This window comes from Carcharodon carcharias, chromosome 11 (assembly GCF_017639515.1).
Source record: "Carcharodon carcharias isolate sCarCar2 chromosome 11, sCarCar2.pri, whole genome shotgun sequence".
Lineage (NCBI taxonomy): Eukaryota > Metazoa > Chordata > Chondrichthyes > Lamniformes > Lamnidae > Carcharodon > Carcharodon carcharias.
This window is the reverse complement of record NC_054477.1, coordinates 86049556-86069190: the sequence shown is the minus strand read 5'-3', so window position 1 is coordinate 86069190 and position 19635 is coordinate 86049556. Positions and strand designations below refer to the sequence as shown.

Sequence of the window (19635 nt, the reverse complement as noted above, 5' to 3'; positions counted from 1 at the left end):
CCTTCATGAAAAAGGCTCAAAATGAATCAGAATGCAAAAATGGGGACATGCAGTTTCTGAAGTGAACTATCTAAGCTCTGAAGAAGGGTCATATGGACTCGAAACATTAAATCTTGTTTCTCTCTCCACATATGTTGCGAGACCGTTTTTCCATAATTCTCTGTTTTTGTTTCAGATTTCCAGCATCCACAGTATTTTACTTTTTATCTAAGCCTCCCCTCAGACTGAAGAAGCTTTGTAGTGATTCAGTGAGAGGTTGAGTGAATACCAGCGATGGCATGTGATTGGGGTGGGGGGTGGTGATTGAAGCAGGAACAAGTTGAGCTGAGAGAGGAACCAGTGTGAACTGCAGGCTAATAACTGAACCTTGGCCCTGCGACTGGGCATCAATAATTGAGAGCTGTCAGTCAGGCATCCCAGTAAGTGCGCTCAGCTCCTCTCACTCTCGCTTTTGCGGTCGCTCCCGGATCAGAGTCGGAAGGTGAGTGAGTGGGAGACTCAGCAGAGCCTGGCCTGGGTTTTTTTTTATCCCCATCTCCATGTTTCTCAACCTTTTTGTGCCGGCTTTATTGCAGATGAATGCGACGAGGAACATGAGCGCGTTGGTGTTTTATCGGCGGGTTGTCGGCCGAGAAACCTTCAGCAAGCCACTGTTCAACTGGCTGGCGGGAGTGGGAATCCGCAGCCACTCCGGGGCGGAGAGAGGGAGCAGCAGCGGCCCAGGCCCCTGCCCAGAGCACCAGCCTCACATCAAGACACGGGGTTACGAGATCACTCGCAACCCCCATCTCAACAAGGTAAAGACAAGTCCCGGGTGCTGGTGTTCAGCAACTCCCCCTGCCCGACCAGGCCAGCTGCTGCGTTGCCTCACATTTAAACCTCTTCCAGACTGTACCAAACACACAATAACTCATGATGGAAAGTAAAGCCGCAGAATGTTGTCCTCCCTGATGGAATTTATTGTGTGACATTGGAAATGCTTTCAAGAGGGACATGTCTGGAAAGAAGCCAATATTTAATAGTAAATCAGTAGGGATGGGTGAAATTCTGAAGTTTTGCTTGATTACTTCTTAAAGATTAGGAAGGTTGTACCACACATTTTTCCAGGAAATTGGGGTGCAATTGTACTTTTTTTTAGTTCTTGCTTCCACCACTTAGCATATATAACTTCAGACCTCTGTTAATTTGAAATTATTCTGGAATTTATTTGACTGAAGCGCTGTTTAAGATGAAGCAGATTTCTATTAAAATATAGAAAACTGAAAATGCTGGAACACTGAAGCTAAAGCAGAAAATGCTGGAAACACTCAGCAGATTAGGCAGCATCTGAGGAGAAACATATTGATGTTTCAGATATGGATCTTCCATTGGAATAATTTCTGTTTTTGCTCCATGGTCATTTTTTTTTGTGTGGACACTATTTCCTGGCTAACATTTAAAATTAACATAAGATAAAAGCAAAATACTGCAGATGCTAGAAATCTGAAGCAAAAATAAAAATAGCTGGAAAAACTCAGCAGGTCTGACAGCATCTGCGGAAAGGAATACAGTTAACATTTCGAGTCTGTATGACTCTTCATCAGAACTGAGAAAATATAGAAATGTGGTGAAATATAAGCTGGTTGTGTTTCACCACATTTCTATATTTCCTCAGTTCTGATAAGTCATACGGACTCGAAACGTTAACTGTATTCCTCTCCGCAGATGCTGTCAGACCTGCTGATTTAAAATTAATATGCTGGAAGCTAACCTGTGTGCGTGAGGTTTCTTCCTGCATTGTAAAGGGAGGCGATGGCGTAGTGGTATTGTCGCTGGACTGGTAATTTTCTGGGGACCTGTGTGTTCGAATCCCACGGCAGATGGTGGAATTTGAATTCAATAAAAATCTGGAATTAAAAGTACCATAAGACCATTGTTGATTGTTGCCCTTCAGGGAAGGAAATCTGCTGTCTTTACCTGGTTTGGCCTACATGGCTCTTAAATGCCCTCTGAACAAGATCAGTTAGGGATGGGCAATAAATGCTAAGGATGCTGGCAATGAATAACAAAGACGTGCTGTAAATCAATCTTGTTGTAGATCAAAGCTGCAGATCAGGTATTGTATAGCTATTAAATTTGATAGCATAAGCATACTGTATACCAGTGCAAGTGCAGTATTGCAAGTGAGATAATCCTTGGGTATACATCTTTTAGCATTTCTTCAAGTGTTAATAACTTGGTTTAATTCATGTAGACTTTTACCGTCAACTGAAGTAGTAATAGCTGGCTTATGAATTCTCAACTCATCCCTGTTTCCCTTTTGTTGGAGGACAGTTTCATTTGCCACCCCTCAGTCCTCTGCCACCATCTCCTTTCACAGTTTTGGAAACTTTTAATGATGGGGTCTTCGCTATTGCTTTCCTCAGGATTCTCTGATATAAACCATCAAGTTATGGGATTTATCTACAATCAGTTGCAGCAACATCTTAGTACTCATTGAATACTGACCATCAGTTACTGTGTCTACATCAGTGTTGTCCATTAGCTAAATGTTAGGAATACAGCTGCAGAAAATTGCATTTCTACAAAACAAGTCATATACAATATTGAGCATGATCTTCCTAATCACATGACATATGCATGTCTCCTTAACTCTTTTGTGTGTTTGTTGATAAAATGCTAAAACACAAAGCAAAGTGTATGTGTGCATTAAATGTTACTGAATGGGGTAGATGTTAAGTGAATATACATGTGAAGTACATTTAGTACTTTAGCCAACTTTGTCTGAACATCGGTGGAAACGATGTCACAGAAAGCTGGCGGCGTGGCACGAGAATTGAATATTTTCACTGGCCCGGTTTCTCATCCACTCGGCCATCTCACCCTACTTCCCTTGACCACTCTCCCCGATCCGGTTTTTAACATTTATTTTTCTCTTCGGCTTCTCCTTTCTCTTCCTTGCAACAGCCACCTCAGGGCCTTTTAAATGTTTAATTTTGGCTTCCAAGTCGAACTCTAGTTGTGTTCAATGTTCCAAGAGTAGAGGGAAACAATAAAACAACACTGAGCTGACAGTTAATAGTGCATCAAATTTGGCTCCAACTGCAACTGATGTGATGCTAAACTTTATGAAAGTCCTCAGATTGCCCTCCCAATTCAGTGAAATGAATAATTAAATCAGTGCCTTTAACTAGCAGACAGATCTCAGCATGGATCAGAAAGCTCTGTCTTTCTCGCCTCCGACAGATTTACTTGAATTGAGATTAACTGCTTTAATCTTGCGCCCATGTTTAGTGCACAAAACCGCCAGAACTGCATGCACTGCCCTAAAACTATTTGCAGAACCCAAAAGTCTTCGGTGCATGAAACGAGTCCACAGTGCAACAGCGACTCAGAACAATGGTCCAGCCTGGGTCTGTTGGTGAAGTTGCTCGCTGCTGGTGTGCAATTTGAATCTTGGTCATGTTTACCAAACTGAAATTTTCCAAGTACAGAGTGAGGTGAATTATATCGATTCAGAACTATTTATCTTTCCCAAGATAATGTCGGGAAACAATCCTGATAGGTGCAAGGAGGAGTAAAAGTGAACCCTTTGCCTTTTCAAATTTCCCAGATTGCTTTTAAAAGCCATCGGGAGATTGATGAAGATTCCAGGAGGCTACCTGCCATTCCAGGAAGGTAGGCAATCCTAATTTAGTTGTATTATGTAAGACATTTTGTACTAAAATTAGTGCACATGCCTCAAATAACGTTGCCATTGGTACATCAATGACTCATCAGCAGTTTCTATTGGACACCACTGCCTTACACCCACATCTGATGGTTCTCCAACTTTTGTATCTGGTATTTGTATTATCTGTCTTGTAAGTACTAAATGTGTTTTTTCATTTTGTTTCAATCTGGATTGAATCTCTATTCACCCAAAGAGCCCGACCCTTTGAACAGGGTGCAACTTCCAGGATAGGAAATACCAGGGCCTATGAATTTGGCTGTGCAGTGGAAATGTGCAATATGCAGAAGGGCCTAATGCTTATTTAGGGCCTCTTTGTAAGATTGGTTTTCCCTGAGGTAGCCTGTGCCGTCATTGGCTACACTTGGAAATCAGATCTTGGGATTGCCTGTGACGTACAAGGTAAGTGCTTCTCCTGACCTCCTGTCTAACCTCCCGAATTACTGTTGTGCCTGGCTCCACATACCTGAGGGTTGCTGCATGATACTGCACAGCTCATTGGCAGGTTATAGTGCTGCATTGGCTCCATTATAATGAATCCTGTTGTACAGTATCTGGGGAGCCCCTTGTGTACCAAAATTTCTGGACTAAGGTCTACTTTTGGACTCTATTTTCATATTACTGTATTAAGAGAAAATGATACTAAGATATCAATAGAGAAGTTATGACATTATCCTCTATGAAACTTCAAAATCTCTGGACATGGAATGATAGCAAAATGATTAATCTCTATTTAAAGAAATCCTGAAAGAGAACAATAAAATCCCTATTTAAGCAAGTAGACAATTGAGTTATGACTCATCTTCCTGTGTTGTTTTTGCAATAGCTTAAGTAACTTAGCAACCTAAAAACATTTTAAGAGTTCTGATTGATTAAAACTGTTTTTCAAAAAAGATAGAATTACATTTTGTAATGGTATCCTACCTTCAAAATTTTATGAAACAGTGATACAGTAATTTGTTCAGAACTATTCCTGTTCTCCAATCATTTACCACAGTATTGCTGGGTATAGATTACACTGTAAATAAAATTGACCAAAAGCAAATAAGGAATGGTGCAATGAAAGGCTTATTTATGACAAAATGGTGTTGTATATCTGATAGGAGGTTTGCGGCAGGAACTTTTGTTTATCCAGCAAAGTACTTGTATTGACAGTACAGTATCTTCTGGCCTTTGTTGTTGTGGAGTGAGCAGGGTGGGGGGTTTGGTGGTGATAGTGGGAATGTTGTTGCCTTTGTTTAGTTGACAGAGATAGCTTGCTCTGAAAACTCACAATTTTGGCTGATGGGGAAAAGTTTGTATATCTGTGGTGCATAATTATATTGTTCCTTTTAAAGTAAATATAACTTTAGCAGTGAGTATTTTCTGTAGTGCCATTGATTTTGTGTCTGGAATTGGGGGTGCTTTTAAGAGGCACTGTTAAGTCCATTAATTAAATATCACTTTTGTGTCAGCCTAAAAATAATAGTAGTGTCATTAAGTGATATATTAAATAAATGTTGTAGTTTAATATTACTTTAGATAGTGCCACTACAGTTTCATCTTGTACTACAAAGGTGTGTGTGGAGTTGGCAGTTTAGAGGAAATAACAGATTGCAGATATATCGTCAATATATATCAGAATATATTGACTATAAATTTCTAGGTTAGATTTAAAATGTGCACTTTGTATTAATTCACTACTTGTCTTTGAAATGGAGCTGGACAAGCTTTAAAGTTCCCTTAGAGTTATTTTCTAACTAGACCCAAGGCTTTTTCTTTTTCCCATTCCTTTTGACTTTGTCAGGCGGTTAGGGATGCTGAGGAGGTAAGTGGTGGGTGTAAGTACAAGCAGTCTGCAGCCTATATGGATGGAACAATTGGGTGAGCCAAATTGGCCTTGTATCTTTTTGTATATTTGAACCAGTGTTGGTGGGACAAGCTAGTGCCATTAATACAGTATGGAAGTAGCAATAAGATACATTTTCCTAAATGGACTGAGGGTTTGTGCTGCTAATAATAAAACCTTGAATTTATATTAGCAGTGCCAACGTGCTAATATTTATTGGTGTAATTCCTTTTGGAAAAATGGGAAAATATACCTTCACATCCAAGATGTCTGCTTTTTGAGCCTCGTCTTCAGAAGTGAAATAGCTTTTGAAAGATTTATTGTTGATGTAATATAACTGAATAAAATATTTTTTGTCCCATGGTGCTCCAAGCTGCTTTTGTCAGTTTTCAGATCTCTGCAAATATTTGGGCATCTCTGAGATGAGAGAGGGCCAAAAACCAGGAGGAGAGACAGTATGCTCTTTAATAACTCTTGGAAGCCTTGGAATAACATTTAAACATGTTGCCTACCCTAGCCTTAAATGGGAAGCTAATCATTTGAATGCTCCTTGTTCTGCAGAACTTTTATTGATAATCATAATGGGGCATTGGAAAAGGGCTCATTGAACTGTTTTTGATTTTTGGGCAGAAAGATTAGCCAGTGTAAGTTTTGGTCCTGTAAGTGATGCATTTTGTTTCCCTTTTTCGTCATTATGCCATTTACAAGCAAAAATAGAATACCAAATATAAAATAAAAAAAAATGCTTGAAGTGCTCAGGTCAAACAGCACAGTGGACAGTGGATGGGAGGAACAGAGTTAACATTTCTGGCCAATGATAAATACATTTTGAAATGTATAAATGTCTGGAATGCACTGCCTGTAAGTGTAGTGGAGGCAGGCTCAATCGAGGCATTTAAGAGGGCATTAGGTGATTATTTGAGTAGGGATAATGTGCAGGGGTACGGGAAAAAGGCAGGGCAATGGCACAAGGTCATAATGCTCATTTGGAGAGCCGGTGCAGACATGATGGGCCAAATGGCCTCCTTCTGTGCTATTAAAATTCTAAGATTCTATGATTCTGAAGATTAAAATTTTTCAAAAATAATCTAAGCAAATTCCAACTGGGGGCGTAATATGTGGGATATTGAAATGGTAAATAAGGCTGCAGCAAATTGGTACACTGGTCCAATGATTGTGGGTGGTATACGCTCATGATTAGCGCATCCCTAGGTGAATTCACTTTCATGATTCTTTCCCAATGAGCTACTAATCCTGATGGGTTTGGCAGGGGAGGAAGTGCTACTTAGTGGATTTCAGTTGTTTCTCTTGTATTTATATTGCATCTTTAACATAGCAAAATAGCCTATGCATGATTTTAAGAGGGACAGACTTGCCTTAGTATCTGAATTCCCCCCTCTTGACCTTGTAGGCTAGTGACCAGAGGAAAGACAAAAGCCTGTCTGTCTGGGGCCTAGTCGTTGTTGCCAGGAGTTGCCAGAAGATGGTTGCTTGAAGGAAACACCAACCGCCTAATGGGACTCCACTCCATATTTTGTGTCAGGTTTACTCCCTTATCCTTTAACTCTTGATGTTGTTATTAATGTTAAGGGCACCCATCCAGCAGGATCGGATCATCAAAGATGTAGTTATGCATAAAAAAGAATGTGATACCCATAGAAAGTTGACTGTTGCCTGTTTTAGATGAATTGCCACAGGTGCTCCTCCAATGGCGACGAACACACACACACACACACACACACACACCTCCCCGCCCCCCCCCGCGCCCAATGACAACTGGCAAGACCCAACCATATTCCAAAGCTCCCTTGATAAAACCCCCACCTTAGCACCAGATGCCCTCAATAATCCCATCACCTCAATAATTAAATCCTCTCAATTAGCCCCCACCTCAAAAATTATCCCCCTCAGTCAAACCTCCACCACAATAATTTAATCCCCTCAATAACAGCCACACCTCAACACTAAACCCCCTCAGTACACTCTCACCTCGCCACTAAATCTCCAAGTAAAACTTACACCTCAGCAATTTAACCCCCTCATTAAAGCCCCCACCTCATCACCAAACCACCCATGCTTGAACACTCCCTGCATTTCAGTTTGGTCACTCCCTCCCTCTCCTGTCTCTTAGGCTTCTCCTTACCCTGATCCTGCAGCCGGCCATCATCCTGCCCCCAGAAGTTAGGCCCTGGTTTGCCACCAGCCCACTGCCAAACCCAATTCCCTAGTGCAAAACTGAGGTTTTGCAGTGAGGCTTTGCAGACTGAGGGGCCCAGCTGCCGACATACACATCCCACATCTCACCCATGGCACTAGGTCAGAGGTTAAATACAGAGAGAAGAGGCGTTCAGAAATTGCTACTGGTGGTTCAATTGACTGCATCAACCTGTTGCTGATTGCAAAATCTACATCACATTCACAGTAGTCTTTGCGCTCTTGCCATGACGATAGAAGTTGTAGTTAGCCTCGTATAGAGCCTGTCTGATAACCTGGTTTCCTGTAGTGAGGAAATGTCAACATAATACTTGTGTAGCCCATGGTCAATCAGTGCCAGAAAGTCCCACCTACTGCCACATCTTCATGACCACCACCTCCTCTGGATGGTAGGGTCCATTCCACAGGAATCATCACATTACACAAAAACAAAGGCGACAAGAGGGATTGCAACAAGCACAGGAGCATCTGACTCCTTAGCATCACTGGGAAGGCTTTTGCAATGGTAATGCTTAAAATACTTCATTTACTTGTAGACAAAGTAGATCCAGCAGCACAGTATGGTTTCCTTGCTGGCAGATCTACAGTAGACATGATCTTCCTCATAGACCAAGTAAGTGTAGGGAACAAGATGTACCTCTTTACTTTACTTTTATAGATCTCACTAAAATATTCAACACCACCAGCAGGACAGGACTCAGTAAGATTTTGTGGAAAATTGGGTGTCAGCCAAAGCTCCTCTGTCTCATCTGTTCCTTTGATGACAACTTACACTATATTGGACAGTTTGATGGCACCGCTTCTAACAGTTTCAGAGCGAAGAATGGAGTGAAACAGGGCTGTGACCTGGCTCCCACTTTATTTTGGTATTTTCTTCTGACCTCTTGCCTTCCCTGCAAATGTGGGAGGAGTTTATCTGCAGATTAGGTCAGGCGGCAAGCTCTACAATCTGTCCAGACTGAAAGTGAAGGCAGGAGTACAACACATCCTGATCAGAGAATTCCTCTACACTGATGATATCATGCTAGCCGCTCACACACAAACTCAACTACAAAGACTCATGGATTGTCTCTTTCATGCCTGTAACAACTTCTTCCTGCTATAAGCATCAAGACAACCATGGTTATGGGACAGGGCGTCACGTCTCTGTCGTTAATCATGCTAAATTTCACCCTGCTGGAGTGGCTAACAAGTTCTACTACCTTGGGTCTACAGTGACAGATAACCTGTCTGCTGATGCAGAACTTGATGCATGCATAGGGAAAGCGGCTACCACCTTTGGCTGACTCATGAAACAGCGATAGATTAATATCAAGCTGAGCCTTAGAACCAAGGTGCTAGTTTATGAGACCTGTCTTCTCTGCATCATGAAAGGCTGTGAAACATGAATGATCTACAGCAATCAAGAAAGGAAGCTCAACACATTTCATCTTTGCATTTTGAGCATCTTATGGAAGGACAAAATCATGAATGCGGCAGACCTTTCAAAGGTAAATCTCCTAAGTATGCTAGCACTCATCAATCAGAGGCAACTTTGCTGGCTTGGGCATGTTTGCAGGATGGATGACAGATGTATACCCAAGGATTTTGACTTTGGTTTTCCCAATAGTAAGCTGAGGAACTTTATACTCATCCAGTACTGGATGTCGGGCAAGCAGTCTGATAACTTGGAGATGGTGGGGAGGTAGGGCTGGATGTCATCATTATACCTGTGGTAATGGAACTCTGTGTTTTCAGGTGGTATTGCCGAGTGGCAGCATGTAGATAAGATAGGAGAGGGGCCAAGGATAAGATCCTTGGAGGACACCAGAGGAAAGTGTGTGGGAGCTGGATGAGAAGCCATGCAGATGCTTTTCTGATTACAACTGGATAGATGCAAATGGAACCAAGCAAGTGCTGTCGCACCCAGCTGGACAATAGTGGAAAAGCGTTGAAGGAGAATGTTGTCGTCAATTCCAGGCAATTGCCTTTCCAGCTTTCAAAACCATTCAGACTTTGAGAGTTAATACTTGCACCATGAGTTGCAAACTCAGGATATTTTCTGAATATAGTATTACACTGTAGAGAGAAGAAAGCACCAATTTTTAAGTAAATTGGAATATTTGACCACATACTATTTGTAAAAGATATGTTGTACAATATTTAAAAACTGTGTTTATTATGTAGAGAAGAATCTGATATGAGCCAGTGATTTAATTGTTGATGTTAAATGTTTGACAATTGGCATCTTATAATTTCCTACCTCTTCGCAAGTGTTAGTGTTAGTGGAAAAATGAGTGAAGGAAAGCGTAAAAACAAAGTAAGAGTATTTGCCACATTGAATCTAATCAAGAATATCAATGAGTCAACTTCTCTGGTCATGTATCGAGCTCTTGTTGGGATCTTCATTGTTGTCAAATTGGTTGCTGCATTTGTGTACATAACAACTGAACTTCAAAAGCAGCCCCTTTTGAGGTGAAATGCCTTGGAACTTCCTGAGAAGATGAAGTGCTGTATAAAAGCAAATCATATTTATTCTTTAATTTGTACTAATATAGGTATTTCCTCTCCTGAGAGAACTGAATAGTCTTACGTAAAACTTCAGAGAGAAACAGTTTCTTTGATTTTCAAATATATGTGACTTCAGGATATTCATTTAATGTTAAAATATGCACAGTACAAACCTGACTGATTATATCCCCTACTGATCCTTTAAGACTCTTATTGTCTTATTCTATAACTATCCTTCAAAAACTGTGGAAGCTTTGGCATGGCACAATATGAAAACTGAGCTTCTACATTTTAACCATGTGTATGTGATTCTATATTAGTATCAGAAGTGAAATTTCTAACTTGCTTTCATAAATGGATATTAAGCAACTTGAGTAAAATTGACATATCGTTAACTGTTTTGGATATCTTCTAAACTGTGAGAAGGCTCCAACTACAATTCAAATTAAGTTCTTTGTCATGTATTCTGCAAAGTTAACATCATAACGACATGCTATTTAGTTGCACAACATTGTCGGTGTTTTTAAGTATTGAATGTTGCTATACACTTTACATTAATTTGTCTGTAGCCTAGTGCTTCAGCTTTCCAGTTGATTCATTGGAGGTTTCACTGGATGTTTTCACTATTAGGTAAGAGAAAAAAAACTTCAACCACTACAGTGGTTGTTTATTTAATTGCCTCAGAGACACAGAGACCTTTTAATTCTGTGCAAGTGAATGGGTTTGAGTGAGTTAAAATCTTGCTCAGTTTTTACCATGACATTCCAAATGCTGTAGTCCTGATTGATTCCATATCCTTTCCTTCAATTAAAATCAAACTTACTTTTATAATCAAGATTAGATTTTTAACTTTTTGAATAATGGCCAACTGTTATTAAATGCATTCCTAACTTTTTTCAGATGCCCCTTAATTTAACCACACTGTTAGCTGTTTCAAAATTGTGTCTGCCTTTTATTTATTTGCAAAGAAAATTGGAGAAATAAATAAATGTTGGAACACAACATTGTGACACTTTGTACATTAATCTTGCTCCTCTGAAAGTGCACAATGTTTGTGAAGTTGCAGTTCATCATGAGAGTATGCTCAATGTAAATATTTACATATTGTATGTAATTATTGATTTGTAGCTATTCGCCTTGCAAAAACTTAATTGGAATACACTAAGTCCTCACTTAAAGTTGTGGCTGCGTTCCTGAAAATGGCAAATTTTAAGTGAAGTAACTTTCTGAATCTGCGGTTCCCATAGGAATCAATGTTAAAGCTGGAGCTGGGTTCCTTTGGACGTTTCTTGCCCAGAAAATACAGCATACAAGTTGAAATACTGCATAGTACAGGTGGAGCACTCTGTATTCCCAGCCGGAATAATTTGCAAAATGAAATAAATCACTGACTATAACAGAAATATATATATTGAAATTAGCATTAAATCATCCAGATAAACCCTGAGTAGCACAGCTTCTGTCACACCCACAGCGCTCCTGAAACTCAGCTCAACTTTTTGCTTGCCATCCTTTCCCATTCTGTCTCTCTCTCTCTCTCTCTCTCTCTCTCTCTCTCTCTTTTTGCCCCCCTTCCTTTCCTTCTCTCTCACTCTCTCCCTCACCCCTTTCCCACTCTGTGTCTGTCTCTGTTTGTCTGTCACTCATTCTCTCCCCTTTCCTACTCTTTCTCTATCTCTCTCCTTTTTCTCTCTACTTACCCTCTCTTTCTCTTTTTGCTTTCTCTCTTTCTCTCACTCACTCTCTCCTTTTCCCACCCCTTCTCTCTCACTCTCTCCTTTCCTCCCCGCTCGCTCGCTCTCTCCTTGCCCACCCGCTCAGTTGCGCTCCTTGCCTGCCCGCCCGTTCGCTCACGCTCCTTGCCCGCCTGTCCGCTTGCTCTCTCCTTTCTCTCTTCAGAGCCTGGACCCCTTCCTGACAGTTTGCAGCGGCCAAATCCCTTTCCCGAAGAAGGATGGGGTGCAGATTCCGCAGAAATGGGCACAGGTGGTGGGGTGAGTGTGGAAGAAGCTGTGTGAAGCCGTGGGATAAGCTGGGTGGGGGACCATTCCCTTGCCCCACCTCGAGTAACTCGCACCTCATCACCTGTTGCCGGCGGGCAGTTTCCTGTCCCTGTCCTGTGATCCTGCTCTCGGATCTCAGGCCTCTGGTGACCGAAATGGAGCTCAGGCATCAGAACATGGCAGTTACTGACCCAGAGTTCAGTGCCTGTCTGACAGATACATCTTTTAGGACTTGGCCAGCTCGGTCATTAATGATGTTGCCGAGCCACTCTTGATGATGGACATTGAAGTCCTCCACCTGGAGCATATTCTGTGTCCTTGACAGGCTCTGCTTCTTCCAAGTGGTGCTTAACATGGAAGAGTACTGATTCATCAGCTGAGGAAGGGGGATGTTAGATGGTAATCATTAGGAAATATCCTTGCCCTCATTTGCCTTGATGCTATGAGACTTCATGGGTTCCGGAGTTGAAGCTGAGGGCCCCCAGGGCAACTCCCTCCTAGCTGTATACCACTGTGCTGCAACCTCTGGTAGGCCTGTCATGTTGTTGGGATTGGACATCTACAAGGGTGATGATGGAGATCTCTGGACATAGTCATGCTTACTGAATTACAGACAATTTCAGGCTGTTGCTTGACTAGTCCGTGGGACGGCTCTCTCAATTTTGGCACAAGTTCCCAGAAGTTAGTAAGGAGAACTCTGCAAGGTCAACTGGGCAAGATGTGCCATTGTCGTTTCCAGTGCCTTGGTCGTTGCTGGGACATCTGTCTGTTTTTTTTATGTTTCTGTTGCAGTTTGGTGCGACTGAATGGTTTGCTAGACAACTTCAGTTTAGAGCCAACCACGTGGCATGCATCTGGAATTACACGTAGGCTAGACCAGGTAGTAGTGGAAGATTTCCTTCCCTAAAGGACATTTGTGAACCAGATGGCTTTTTATGACTGTCCTGATGGTTTCATGTCCAGCTTTTAATTCCAGATTTTTAATTAATTAACTGAATTTAAATTCCACCCTCCCCCCCAGAACATTAATCTGGGCCCTGGGATTACTATTCCAGTAACATTACCACTATGTCACACACACACACACACACACACACACACACACACACACACACACACACACACACACACACAACCAGATTAATGCTGGGAACTGCTGCAAGTTGCTCACCACCTTTGGAAAAGTTGTAAGCTATAAGGGGAAAATGATATTCATGCAAGGAATTGAGGGGTGGTGTGAAAACCTGTCGCTGGATTGGATGATAATAAATAATTCCTTTTATGTGCTCTTATGCAATTACAATCCTACTGAGAATGATTGCTATTTACTCTTTTCAGTTTTTTTTTCTTTGCACCTTTTCAGAATTTGAAATGATGTAACGTGAACATTTGCATCCTTACTAAAGAAACTTCTCAGACTTTAATACCTTGTGTCAATTGACATCTGTTATCAGCTTGAAAACTTTTAAATAACAATGTGCACCAGTGCATTGAATAGTAAGTTCACTATGGATACCTTCTAGCAATTTGCTTTATCATGTTCTCAGTTTTGTGAACTGAGGTTAGACTATCTTTCTGTAACAAAGTAAACCGATAAGAACATTAAGTTATACAGTTGCACCTGTTGTATATGGACCAAAGTGGCCAACTTAAACTTTGGTGTGAATCAAAATATGTTTTTCACTGCATGGGATATAGACCAGCTACAAACACGTGGGTTTGGAGTGTTATGCTGTAGGGTGTACTAATGTTCGACTAAAACATGTCTCTTACTCGTGGATTTTTAAAAATCTAACGTGATTTAACTATTTTGTCACCTTTAGTTATACCGTATGATTTGTGCATGTGGCCATTTTGTTATGAATATTTCTTCCTATCAACAATGTTAAGAAGTTGATGTTTTTATGGTTACTGAAAATGACTACCTTTAGTCCATTATTCTGGACTGGCCTCAGAACCAAGTCGCAAAGATGCAAATCTACTGGTTCACTTTCCCTTTCCTTTTTTTCCTCTTTAAAATATGTTTTTATGTCTGCTTGGCTTAATTGCATTTAATTTCTGCACTCTAACCTGCCATCCAATTGTGAGTTTACACGAAGCACTATTTCAAAACTTTTTCTGACAAGGTGCAGTTTAAGTTATTACCATGCAAAATATTTACTTAATTATTTGCTATTTTATTTTGTCCAGTATCTGGAACTTGACTGTATGTGGTCACAGAAGTTTGTAATAGCTACTTAATTTTGGTCAGCTCGTTATTCAAGTTCTCATTTGAATGTGATGGTTATTTTTGTTTTTAATCCTCATGGACATGAACTCGAGGGGCAGTTAATTTATATGTAAGGACAGATAATTGTTGTCATTAGTTGTCCCTCGAATTGAGAATGTCACCTGCTCGGGGTCAGCAGTTTTTGGCATGACTCTTCATGTGATTGAACAGGCTAATTCTCAACCCACAGATCTTTGGCACGTGGGACATGAAGTTCCAGGAGGTAGTGGGATCCAGAGCACAGGATTTGCTTCCTTTTCTTTCCTTCTCTGCCTCTGCTCTGCCTCATCATTAAGACATTATGACTCAAAGCATGATGCAACTTGATGGACAGTTATCCCCACCTTGAACGATTGGCAGCAAGCTCTTCCGAGTCTTTAATGTCAATGCTGCCACACTTTAAGGAGAGCTTCAAGGCAGATAATTACAGACATGTAAAACATATTGTTTTGTGATACTTATTAGACTTTGGGCTTTCCTCCTTGTTCACAAAGAACGGTTTTATGCTATATGCCATAAGCAGATGTTAGGTTTCCTGTCCTTCAGGGGCTTTTAATTAACAACAGTAATTTGCAGTTGTGACAAGTGGATTGATCACCCCATTGTTCTGTCTAATCCAAAAGTGTCTCACTTGTTATGGCCTGAATCACATAGATCTGATGGTTATATTTCTTTACAAGTAAAAATAATACACAGAAGTAGTTGGATTCTGCAAATAACTAATGATATAAGTATTTAGAATGAAAGTCAGATCTGCTTCACTGTAATCACAATACTCACATTGAGATCAGTCACAACTCTTTGCATTTCAAAGTGTGTATGCATTCATCCAGGTGATAATTAGCAGGATAGCAGTTCTGACAAAAGCTCATCGACCTGAAATACTGGTCAGAATGTTCCAGATTTGCACTAAGTGCAGTAGCAGGCGGGGATAAGGACGTTTTACCCGCTGGCTGCAATTTTCATGCCATATTATTCCATTCCTGTCTCATTAATTGGGCAGCCAATTGGGAAACATGCCGTCTTGCTGTTGGACGGCCTCTGATTTGCCCACCATACCGTTACCTCGCTACTTCCTCATGCAGGGTGCGATATTTAAACTGCAGCCGTGCGCGCACTTCTCAATGCTTGCAGTCTAGGACGGCTCCGGTGATGACATGGCCCCAAAAGCCATGAAATGTGCAGTCCCCTGATTCATTGGTGCATCCCCTGGATGATTTGGAGGCCAGCTGTGATGTCCTCTACCCCCGCTCTGGCCGCAGGAGGTCCAGGAATCTCACCAAACTGGCTTGTGAAGTGGTGACAGTGGTGGCCAGTGCCAATGCTGTGCACAAGTGGCCAGTCATCCAGTGCAGGTAGTGGATGAATGATCTTACCTGTGCTGCCAGGGTAAGGCAACCATCTTATTGCTCTAAATTCACACACTCACAAAGCCATCACACAATCACTGGCATCTCACTTACTGCCAGCTCAAGGGACATCACCACTCACTCTCTCACATATACTCTTACATCGCCATCTAACCTCATCTTCCCTGGAGACCGTGTCCTCAGCCCTCACCATCTTGAGACTACATGGACAGATCAGCATGTGCTCCCAAGCACACCCTGGGGTACCCCCTCCCCCAGTACAGCCCTCACCCTGCAGCCTCTTTCCTTGCCTGAGGCCACTTCTCCCCCTTCCCCAAGCAAGCCTTAGCCCTGTAGCCTTTGAAAAGCCCCCCCCCGCCCCCCCCCACCCACATTATGGCTAGTCTCATGAGTAGAGACCTGCCCATGAGCTTCCCTGAAAGTGATGATGTGCTGCCTGTGAAGCCTGCCATTAATGACTGAATGCTGCCTGAAGAAAGTTGGGGGGGGAACCTCGAAGTCCCAGGCAAAGTGCAGGTGCACATCACTTATGTACAGTTGTGAAACACATACCTGGATGATTCAGCATGGGGGGATAACTCTGGAGGCAGGCAGGATGATGAGGTACAAATTAGATTCCCAACATTGGACGGAGGGAAAGGTGGCCTGCCATTGACAGCCAGAGTGAACGATCGCAAACTGGCTTTACGACGGTGTAAAACTGATTTTTGGCTGCCCTGCTATATTGTCCGCTCATGCCCGTCTGACGCCAACAGAGGCAGAAAATTCCGGCCACTGACTGTGTTCTCTCCATGAAGGCTGCCTAACCTGAGTATTTTCATCCTCTGTAATTTATTGTGAGATGATTTGCTGTATTATTGTAGTATGCAGAAATCCATATAGATACAGATGCAACTGTATAAATTAATACTACTATTACTACAGATGAATAGGGAGTGGGGTTTTGTGCAGGTTGGGGTTGTGGGGGGTTTAGTTGGTGGTGGGGAGGTGTTCAGGGCCCCAAGAATTTTTAATCTAGTTGAGTGTAATTATCTCAACCTCTTTAGTTGCTCTTGAGGTCAGTCATTCAGGTATTGTTTTTTCTCCATTGCATCATTTTCACTGTTTTACTCTCAGCCTTTATCATTAAGAGTTGGCTGCTGGATTCACCTCTGTTTGGTCCTTGATCCCTTAGCTTAGGATTTTCATTATTTTCTAACTTATTCAGATATTGCTTTTTTTCACTTCTATCTCTCCTGTTGTTTCTGATGTGGAAAGCTTCCCATTTTTCCTAGTCAAGAGTACCATTTACAGTCACCTCATTTTTTCTCTCCACATTTCCCATTCTTATCATTTGTTTTGCACCACTGCCCAAGACCAATGTCACCACCAATGTATCCAAAGTCTCGACATTGTCACCACTCACTGGGGATAGTGCAGTGCAATATCAAGCCCCACTGCTCCCCGAGCCACAACAAATGTGACAAAACTTGATCAACCCACCTAATTGTTTAATTTAGGTTCACAGAATACAGGCACCGGGTTTGCAAACTTGATAAGTAAATAACTGTTTATTGAATAAACTGTCATTAACCAGTGGCAAAAGAAAGAAATATGAACTGCTAATTTCTAACTCTATAACATAAACTCTACCCCTTCTTAAATCCCTACACACACGTGCAAGACATATAAGACACACAAAAACATGGATTTTAAGGGTGGGATAAAATAATTCAATAACTCCAATTCCATTGTACAGGATTTGATGGGTTGACTTTGATCAATGTCTTCCAAATTCCTTTCAGTTCTTGGTTGATGACACGAGGTGGTCTTCCAGCCCTTTCAGTCTTTAGTTCACTGGTTGAGCACTTGGCTTTCAATGTCTCTAATGGTGATTTTCCCTTTTTCCTTTTGACAGCGGTTTTCAGAGAGAGAGCAGGTTATAGCAATATAAGGGAAAAAGCTCGCTAGCTATTATTGTAGAACTACTGGAATCTTACACACACAGGAAAGAGGTTTTAGGTCTTTTTCTTTTCAGGCTACGAGCTATTCTCCTACACTGTTCTCTCACACAACCTGGCCACCTGGTCAGGAGCCAATTAAAACCTTGTTGTCAGGCAGTTCCCCATTAGACTAGACTCCTCCTTGGCACCATCCTGTCTTTCATGGCACACTGTTCCAGCACAGCAACATTGTACATATCCCTCACACTGTTCCAGTAGACATGTCCTTCAAGCTGCAGCCATTGTAATTTTAATCTACAGCCCAACAGAAGTAAAAAGATATGTTCTTTACAAGGTGAAAAAGCATGCCCCAGGAACCATGTGACGTACCTCCAATCCATAAGGTGACCAATTTTTCCCCAAGTCAGATTTGGTTCTTTCAGTACTGAGTGACATCACGCAAACAACTGGTGTGAGCCGCCTTGTGCATTTCATGCAAAGTCTCACTTATATCATTTTATTTGGCGGGAACTTCACCTGATATTGGAGGGTGTATGCACAGACCAGGATTGTTAAATGTGCATTCCTTGCTCATCTGTGTTCAAAATAAAATGATATGACTGATGCCTCGTGGTGCTGCTAATAGATGTTTAACTTTATAACCATGCCACCCTGGCTGACATTCCCCCTGCATCCAGTGGCATGGAGGTCACCTATTTGTTATTGATGTCTTATTATACAGCCTTTATTTTTATCATTGTATCATCTGGCAAAGTGGTACAACTATTTATCTAAATAGTGTGCATAATTTCTACTGATATTTTGTGGCAGTATAATGGATTAGAGCTTAAAGGTCACTTATTTGAAGTGTGCATTCTTTTATTTATGCTCCCCTTAAATCCATTGTGTTACTTTGTTTTCTTTTTATTTGACATAGCAGTTAAACTGTTGCAAAACAAAAACAGAAATACCTGGAAAAACTCAGCAAGTCTGGCAGCATTGGCAGAGAAGAACAAAGTTGATGTTTCGAGTGCTCATGACCCTTCAACAGAACTAAGTAGAAATAGGAAAGGGGTGAAATATAAGCTTTGTTCTTCTCCGCCGATGCTGCCAGACCTGCTGAGTTTTTCCAGGTAATTCTGTTTTTGTTTTGGATTTCTAGCATCCACAGTTTTTTGTTTTTATCTCTGAGTTAAACTGTTGCAGTCTGTTTACTCTGTGAACATTGTACTTGAGATTTTGAGCACTTATTGTAGAAAACTATACTCATTTCTCCTTCCCTGAACAACTACTGCTTCAACTTTAAGATAAATAAATCCACTGTCTTCCTCACCTATCCTCCCATGTCACTCATAGCAATAACTGACAGATTTTTCAAATTAAAATTCACCACTGTTGTCACAGCTGCCTTCTTTCAACAGCAGCTTACATTTATATAGCACCTTTAATGTAATAAAATGCCCCAACGTGCTTCACAGGGAGCATTTTAAAACAAAATTGGACACTGAGTTACATAAGGAAATATTAGGTCACATGACCAAGCGATTAGTCAAAAAGGTTGGTTTTAAGGGGTGACATAAAGGAGGAAAGTGAGGTAGAGAGGCGGAGCTGTGCGGGCAGGGACTTCCGGAGCCTAGGGCCAAGGCAACTGAAGTCACTGTCACCAATGATGGAGTGATTACAATCGGGGGTACTCAAGAGGCCAGAATTAGACGAGCACCGATATGTTAGTGATATTATGCAGATTTCTGTGTGGTGCCCGAGGGGGGAAATCTTTTTGATCATTAAATTAACTAGATCATGGGTGGAGTTGATTTCAATAACTTGTTG

The 19635-nt window shown here is 41.5% G+C and overlaps 1 protein-coding gene across 2 annotated transcripts in view; it reads left to right on the top strand.

The window, feature by feature from the left end:
• Window positions 1-336: 336 nt before the first annotated feature.
• Window positions 337-19635, top strand: part of LOC121284411 (NADP-dependent malic enzyme, mitochondrial-like) — a 222806-nt gene continuing 203507 nt past the window's right edge. Inside the window, exons 1-2 of one of the 2 annotated variants that reach the window (XM_041199850.1) lie at window positions 337-481; window positions 576-797. In XM_041199850.1, the coding sequence (XP_041055784.1) occupies window positions 576-797 (222 nt within the window). In that variant the 5' untranslated portion in view covers window positions 337-481. The remainder of the gene's footprint in view (window positions 482-575; window positions 798-19635) is intronic. The other variant, XM_041199852.1, reaches the window with a different exon arrangement.